Source organism: Prionailurus bengalensis, chromosome D2, assembly GCF_016509475.1.
Source record: "Prionailurus bengalensis isolate Pbe53 chromosome D2, Fcat_Pben_1.1_paternal_pri, whole genome shotgun sequence".
Lineage (NCBI taxonomy): Eukaryota > Metazoa > Chordata > Mammalia > Carnivora > Felidae > Prionailurus > Prionailurus bengalensis.
In genome coordinates, this window is record NC_057351.1 from 8592075 (window position 1) to 8600201 (window position 8127).

General features: G+C 46.6%; 1 protein-coding gene across 1 annotated transcript; it reads left to right on the top strand.

Annotated features, from left to right (window-relative positions):
• The first annotated feature begins 802 nt into the window (after positions 1–802).
• Positions 803–7423, top strand: IFIT2 (interferon induced protein with tetratricopeptide repeats 2). The gene is made up of 2 exons (XM_043596160.1): positions 803–1041; positions 5643–7423. Exons 1-2 carry the CDS (start codon positions 1037–1039, stop codon positions 7045–7047), a joined length of 1410 nt encoding a protein of 469 aa, XP_043452095.1. The 5' UTR covers positions 803–1036; the 3' UTR covers positions 7048–7423.
• Positions 7424–8127: the final 704 nt, after the last annotated feature.

Genomic DNA, 8127 nt, shown 5'->3' on the forward strand with positions numbered 1-8127 from the left:
CGTCACGAACCTCCGTGGCTGCGCATTGCAATGTGCGGGTGCTGGATACCGGGGCGACCCGAGGGATTTTAAATGTTGCGGTGCTCAGGGAAGCCCACAACTTGCACGGGTTTGGCTTAGGTTAGTGATCATGATGGGCGGATGGATGGTGGATGGACAGAGGAGCTAAAGCTCCAGAAGAGGCAACATCAAAGATTTCCCTTCTGGTCTCTTTGGTTAATGATTTCAGCTCTCGAGTATGATAAAAAACTAGTGTGTACTTATCACGTGCCAGGCGTTATTCTGAGGACATCTCATGCTTTCACCCATTTGATGCTCACAACACCATTATGAGTTGGTAGGAGTAGTGGGATCCCCATTTCACAGGAGAACAAACTAGTGCACAGGGAAACGTTCAATAATTTCCAGCATCACGGCATATACGTGGAGCCCGGGTTCAAATCCAGACAGGTGACATCAGAGCCCACGGTTCCGATCATTTAGTCATTCGTTCAGCCTCTACCCTTTGAATGCCTGCCACGTGCTGGGTATTATTGCAGGGACTGGAGATTCGGTGGGGAAGAAAACCAACACAAACCCCAACCCTTACAGGGGTCTGTGGGCCACACTGGTGATAAGGGCGGGCAGAATGAGGATGGGTTAACATTACCCAGGGTAATGAATGCAGGGTGCTTGGTGCTTGATACGTGTATGCATCCTTCTCCACGCTGGGCTGCCTTGATGTCAGCTGATCTAGGACATCACAACAGTCACAAAGAGGAAGTTCTGACTCACTGCAGGGTGGGGCCGCGGGGGTGCTATAGGCTTGGCCCTTACTCAAGGTTCATTTTCCCTAGGAGTCTTGCCAGTTTCACTTTCCAGTTTCAGTTTCTCTTTCCTCAAGCCAACTGCGGGAGAAAGCAAGGTAAAGAAACCAGGTGATGCTTCCATATATAGGTCTCCTTAGCATCTCTCTGAGGCAGAGGAGGAAGATTTCTGGAGAGCACAGTGGCCTGAGCTGCAGCCTTTCAGAACAGTTGAGAAGTGCCCCGTGATCATGAGGTAAAGATTCGCCTGCTCTGATCGTGTTGAAAATGTCCAATCAATCTCGTTGTGGAATGCAAATCCTCTACAGCCATGCTCCTGAAACACGAGTTCCCGATTTGTTTTGCTTTAGTGTTTGCCTGTAGCCTTGCTGCGCATCTGTCTGTAGTCGTGTGTTTGTCTTACCGAAGCTGGCTGGCTTATTTCTGTTATTTTCTGCCCCACGCAGTCAAGCTTTGTTAGGGCGTCTCTCCCAGGGAAGCTGACAGCTGAGGTCCAGAGGAGGGAGGGAGTGGGGGAAAGGCAGAGAGAGAGAGATGCTTCATCAGGCAGGTGCTTCATGTAAAGATGGATCTGGGGGAATTGCTCCTGTAGACTCTCTTTTGTTTTGAAAGGATTAAGTGGGGGCTTTTAATAGGATTCTTATTTAACGAACAATCTCTTTTGGGCAGATATTGTTAAAATGTACTCTGGGTAGCAACCCCAGCTCATGCTAAGCTAGATTTTACTTTTAATGTGCTCATTCATCTCAGATTTGTCTTAGGGCTGGTAAAATGTATTCATTCACTCAATAGAAATATATTTTACCTCCAAATGCTACTGATTAGCTAGAGTCCTTCTCTCTGAAGTATGAATTGGAGGCAGAGTGCTTAGAGAAAATAGCCCCCACCTCAAATATGCTCTCACACCTCAGAAACATAAGATTTCCCAGGAAGGAAGAAGGGTAGGAAGGGAGATTTCTGTTTTCTCCAGCGTGAGGGTGGGGTGAACAGACTAGATGCCTATGCCTCAGGCCTGGGAGCTCCAGAATCTGGAGACACCCACCCCGGCACTTACTTCCTAGAGGATACATTGCCCTCCTTCTATAAGTTTCCTGCTCTCTCTTCTTGAAATGATATTATTTTCTGCTCCTCTACATGTGTGTCTGATAAGAAAGAGAAAGGGGCGCCTGGGTGGCGCAGTCGGTTAAGTGTCCGACTTCAGCCAGGTCACGATCTTGCGGTCCTTGAGTTCGAGCCCCGCGTCAGGCTCAGGGCTGATGGCTCAGAGCCTGGAGCCTGTTTCGGATTCTGTGTCTCCCTCTCTCTCTGCCCCTCCCCCGTTCATGCTCTGTCTCTCTCTGTCCCAAAAATAAATAAACGTTGAAAAAAAAAATTAAAAAAAAAAAAAAAAGAAAGAGAAAGATTTGATCTACTTCCAGATGTCTGTTTGAGAGTAACTCAGAATATTTAGAAATATTTCTTAGAATTTCAGCGTGGTCTCTCTTAGAGTCTTCCCCTTAAGAACACAGACCCATCAGTATCTCTCCTAATTGTCTTTGGTCCCTTAGCTATGGGCACTGTCACCAGGCACTGGCCCTGCACTCTAAGGTAGTGGTTCTCTAATTTGAGCACGCATGAGATCTAATTGGAGGGCTTGCTGAAGACCATTCCTGGGCTCAAGCCCCCACTTCAGATTCGGATTTGGTAATCCTAGGTTGAGGTCCAAGGATGTCCATTTCTAACTGCTCTAAGACACTGGTAACGGCATTGGCTCTGAGCCCAGTAAACAACCATCACCGTGGCTTTCATCCAGACCAGAAGCAGGGGAAGAAAGTGTTGTGTGTATACAGTTGGTGCTTCTAGAGGTATCAGGAGCATAATTTTCACAAGTCTGAATCCAGGAAGCAAGTGTCTGGAACCAGCTTCTGATTCACTGGTAGAAATAAAAGCCCATTGGGGCGCCTAGGTGGCGCAGTCGGTTAAGCGTCCGACTTCAGCCAGGTCACCATCTCGCGGTCCGTGAGTTCGAGCCCCGCGTCAGGCTCTGGGCTGATGGCTCAGAGCCTGGAGCCAGTTTCCGATTCTGTGTCTCCCTCTCTCTCTGCCCCTCCCCCGTTCATGCTCTGTCTCTCTCTGTCCCAAAAATAAATAAACGTTGAAAAAAAAATTAAAAAAAAAATTAAAAAAAAAAAAAAAAGAAATAAAAGCCCACCGCACACGGTGAAATTGGATGCTTTTGAATGGCTGCTCAAAGGGATTTTACCTAAGTGTGTATAGTAAGTGCCTCTCTCCTGCAAATGCACAATTGACCATATGCTTTATATGTTGGCAATAATTTCAACTGTATTCACTCTGTTTCTTTTATAGAATGAGAAAGCTGCTAAAGAGCTTACGTGCTAAGGGAATCTTCCTGAAACCTTATTGAGAAGGAAAATAGATCAGGTCGGACGTGAACTTTTCAAGGGGAGGCTGCTGTCATTACAGTGACAGAAACCACACCAGGCACTCTCCTGGGCTCACACACATATACATGTGTGCGTGTGTGTGTGTGTGCGCGTGCACACACACACACACACACACACACACACACACCAACCCCCATATTACATCAAGAGGCTCAGACATCCTGGCTGTTCACTAAGACCTATCCAGGGCTTTGAAAGGACAGAGGGTCCTTCCCCAAGCAGGAACTCCTACCCATTTTCCTTCATCTCTTCTGTTTATTCTACCTGGGGTAGTTGAGTCTCCATCTGATTCAAGTAACAGAAATGAACAGGGACTGATTTAAAGTTCCTGGAAGGGCTCACAGGACCCACACACATGACTAGAGCCAGCCACTGTTCTAGAGGGCCAGAACAGGACAAAGGAGAGCTTGGGAGCCCCAGAGTCTCTGTCCTGTGCATGTGTATCCAGTCACAGCCACTCCATTGTGTGCTGCAGATCGTGGACGCCATGACACCTCCAGTGTGCACGGTGCTCTCTTTGACTCCAGAAAACCAGCTCCCTTGCACTTCCATTTCCAGCTTCCACTTGAGTTTGGGTGCCCAGCCCTGATCTAGTCATCAAATTGGGGGGTGGGCGTGGGGGAGGGTATCAAAAGTGAAAGATAGGGGACAGGAAGAAAATGGAGGAATATAATCTTCCATTTGGACAACATTTCAACAGCGGTATTTGCCACGTTATGTAACTTCCCAGATATCTACTGCTTATCTATGTCGGAATTCATAACATTTAGAATATCAGCTCCTCATAAAAGGGTTAATTAACATATACCCTGAAGAAAAAAAAATTTTTTTAAGTGAGAAAGAGCAACATTTCAGGGACTCCAATACATAGGCAATGCAGAGAAACGATTTGGGGCAGTTGATGATTTTTAACCTTCTTATCGCTGAAGTTATCTAAGATGGGGTTTTGGGGTGGAGAGTTTTTATTTTATTTTATATTTTATTTTATTCCATTCTATTCCATTCCATTCCATTTTAAAGAACTAACACTGAAGGGAATGGAAAATTCTCCCAGAAGAGTTTCAAGAGTACCTTAAGGGAAAAGGAGCGTTTCCCATAACAGAAGATGCTAGCTGTCTTCTGAGCCTCCTCCCAGAGCTGCACTTCTAACACCATGAGTGAAAGCAAACCATAGGAGAGGAAAAATAAAATTTCCAAAGATAATTAAAGCAACAAATGCAAAATTTTTAATAGACCAACACAATGGGAGGTGTTAAGAACAGAAATCTCCAGACTAAGAAATAGAGGTGGGGTGGAGGGGAGAAAAAAATGATTATATTTTATTCCAAAATAAAAGTTTAAAACATTGCTAGCATATATAATAAGATTAAGGGGTAGAATAATACAAAAGCAGAAGAAGTAAGAAGTTAGAATTATTGAAATACAATTTAAATGGTTAAAATGTAAAAGTGCAGATAAAATGAGGACAGAGAATGCTGAATTAATAAAAAGACAAGACAGGGGCACCTGGGTGGCTCAGTTTGTTAAGCATCTGACTTCGGCTCAGGTCATGATCTCACAGCTCGTGGGTTCGAGCTCCGCGTTGGGCTCTGTGCTGACAGCTCAGAGCCTGGAGCCTGCTTCGGATTCTGTGTCTCCCTCTCTCTCTGCCCCTCCCCTGCTCATGCTCTGTCTCTCTCTTTCAAAAATAAACATTAAAAAAATAGTAATAATAATAGTAATATAATAAAATAAAAAGACAAGACAAAGCCAATGGGATTAAAAAAAAGTTTGGATAAACAAAGAAAATCAATTAAGGATATATGGAAAACTTAAATAATAAGATAGGCTATAGAAAGGAATAATGCTAAAAAGGACAGACGAAGAACTAAGAAACTAAAACTACAGGGGACAAAATGCAGCTGAACTTCAGAGGGATAATAAGATTAAAATCAAGCCGGCAAAACATTAAAAGAATAGTCCATTCTAAAGCTAACATCTTCAAAACACGGAAGTAAATGCTAGGTAAGATGAACAGAAACATAAAGTAATCAAATAGCCTTTCTTCAAAACCGCATCAGGTCCACCGTGGGCTGGAATCCCTTCCCCCAGGCTTGACCCAGCACTACCTGATGGAAACCACCTTGTTCAGGGAAACCCAGCCCCGGGCTCAGAGCATCCCTCCCCCAACTCCACCACTGCCCTCTCCCTAATTCCTCTGCCGCCCAGTCACCCAATCTCTGAGTCTCTGTGCATTTAATGCATAGGCCAAAATATAGAAAGAAACAAACAGGAAATATTGTTCTCTTTTGAACGGGGTGAACACCCTTGAGGAGGAGAGGAGTTGTGTCTGCCCTGCTCCTGGAGAATCCATGCTGTGTCTCAAAGTGTCCATCTCTGTTTCGCCCTCCAGTGAGACCACCAGAAACACCTTGGAGAGTTGTCTGCGGCAACTTAAATGCCATTTCACGTGGAACTTGGTGGAGGGAGGAAAGTCCTTGGATGACTTTGAAGACGAGGTATGTAACACGACGGAGTTCCAGAACAACGAATTCAAAGCCACGGTGTTCAACATACTGGCCTACATAAAACACCGCAGAGGCCACGATGAGGCTGCCCTGGAGTGCCTACAGAGGGCTGAGGAGCTGATCCAGCGGGAGCACGCGGAGCAGGCAGACATCAGAAGTCTGGTCACCTGGGGAAACTACGCCTGGGTCTACTACCACCTGGGCAGACCCGCAGACGCTCAGATGTATGTGGACAAGGTGCGACGGGTATGCGAGAAGTTCCGCAGCCCCTACAGGATCGAGAGTCCTGAGATGGACTGTGAGGAGGGGTGGGCCCGGTTACAGTGTGGAGGGAAGCACAACGAGAGGGCCAAGGTGTGCTTTGAGAAGGCTCTGGAAAGGAATCCCCAGAGCACAGAATTCACCTCTGGCCTGGCCATCGCGAGCTACCGTCTGGACACCTGGCCGCTGCCTCAGGATCCCGTCGACCCTCTGAGGCGGGCCATTCAGCTGAATCCTGACAACCGGTATGCGAAAGTGCTCTTGGCTCTGAAACTTCAGGGGATGAAGGAAGAAGGTGAAGGAGAGAGGCTTGTGGAGGAAGCTTTGGAGGGGGCCCCGTGTGCAACTGACGTGCTTTGTGGAGCAGCGAAGCTGTTTAAAAGAAAAGGAGCCCTAGACAAAGCTATCGAACTGCTTCTGAAGGCTCTAGAAGGCATGCCCAACAATGCCTATCTGCATTACTACACTGGGTGCTGCTACAGGGCAAAAGTCCTCGATATCCTACAGGACACAGGAAAGAATGGCATGTCCTGGAGAAGAGAAAAGTTACAGGAAGCCATTGAGCAAGCTGTGTATCATTTGAAGAGAGTGGAGGAGGCCGATGCAAACCACCCCTGTGTCTGCTCCTATCTGGCCTGCCTCTATGCACAAGCAGGTCAGTATGACGAAGCAGAGTGCTACTTCCAAAAGGAATTCTGCAAAGAGCTTTCTCCCGTAGCCAAACAAGTCCTCCACCTGCGCTATGGCAACTTCCAGCTCTACCAGATGAAGAGCGAGGACAGAGCCATCCACCATTTCATACAGGGTGTGAAAATAAAGCAGGACTCAAAGGAGACAGAAAAGATGAAAAATAAGCTGCAAAAAATTGCCAGTGTCAGGCTTTCTAAAAATGGGGCGGATTCTGTCGCTTTGCACCTCTTGGAGTTTCTTCAGGAGCTGGGTACAGAGATGCGGCCAGCAGAGGAAAAGTCTGAGAGGCATTTGGATTCTGGAAGCTTCCTCCCTTCAGCATCTTCCCCTGAGGAATGAGGAATCAGGATATGGTGCCCGCGGGATGGTGACGGGAAGGGAAGCAGAAACCCCTCCACCGAGTAGTTTGTGTTCAAGATACTTCTCAACTGGTATGGCGTAGGCCTGGACCGAGCCACTGGCCACCAGTCTGGACCAGGTTTACAGAGGAACCCACTGCGTAGAGTGTTTACACATGGATCACTCAGGCTTTTCTGAGACAGGGACTAGATTGGAGTAGGGGGGGGTGGCCCTGGGACTTGGTAAGAGGGCTAGTTCCGAATTGACCTCCTGGGAGCACTATGCATTGTGACATTCCCTTAGTCATCCTCCCTGGGTGATGCTTTGGGTTTGTCTTTATGTTTATATAAAGCAGCCAGATTCCTCACATCTGTAACACTGTGGTCCATTTTTTGTAATGTTTTTCCACCCTTAGATCCTATACGGTTTGGCCCTGCATAGACACCAAAGTGCTGTTTCCATTCAAAGGCTGGGGCACCAAAGCCTACATAGGGCTGGGTGTCTCTTCTCCCCCACTTCTGCCTCCTCCCCCCAGACAGTCTTCCATCTAGACTGTCCTATACAACCTGAGTTCAACTGTCCCATTAACTGAATTGGGAACGTACTTTGAAGAAAAGAGAGCAGAGAACAGGTTGAATTTAGAAGGAACACACCCAGGACAAGCCATGGGATCAGGCAATCACAGTAGGGTTTCGCTTCCATTCCACCCTCCCTGTAACACAGCGCGTGAAGAATAAAAAAGAGGATTGTGCGCAAATGCTAGAAACCAAAATAATACATTTCTCTAAAACATGTGGAAAAATAAATATCACACCAGTAGGGACAGGGATCGAGTAGGCAAAATAGAGAAAGAGAGAATGCTGGTTTGTCACTGTAGACCGTAATCCTATGGAGAAAATTTTCATTTTCTTGGCCATTATTTGGAAAATTTCCTTGTAAGATGAAGACGTGCTTTGTTCAAAAGTGCCCAGGTTCAAGGTGATGGGAAAGTACCAGAACAGAAGGCTCCTTTGGAAGCCAAGGACCTAGAGAAAGGTCTTGTCAGATGACATCAATAATGGAGGGGTTTTCCCCCGACTA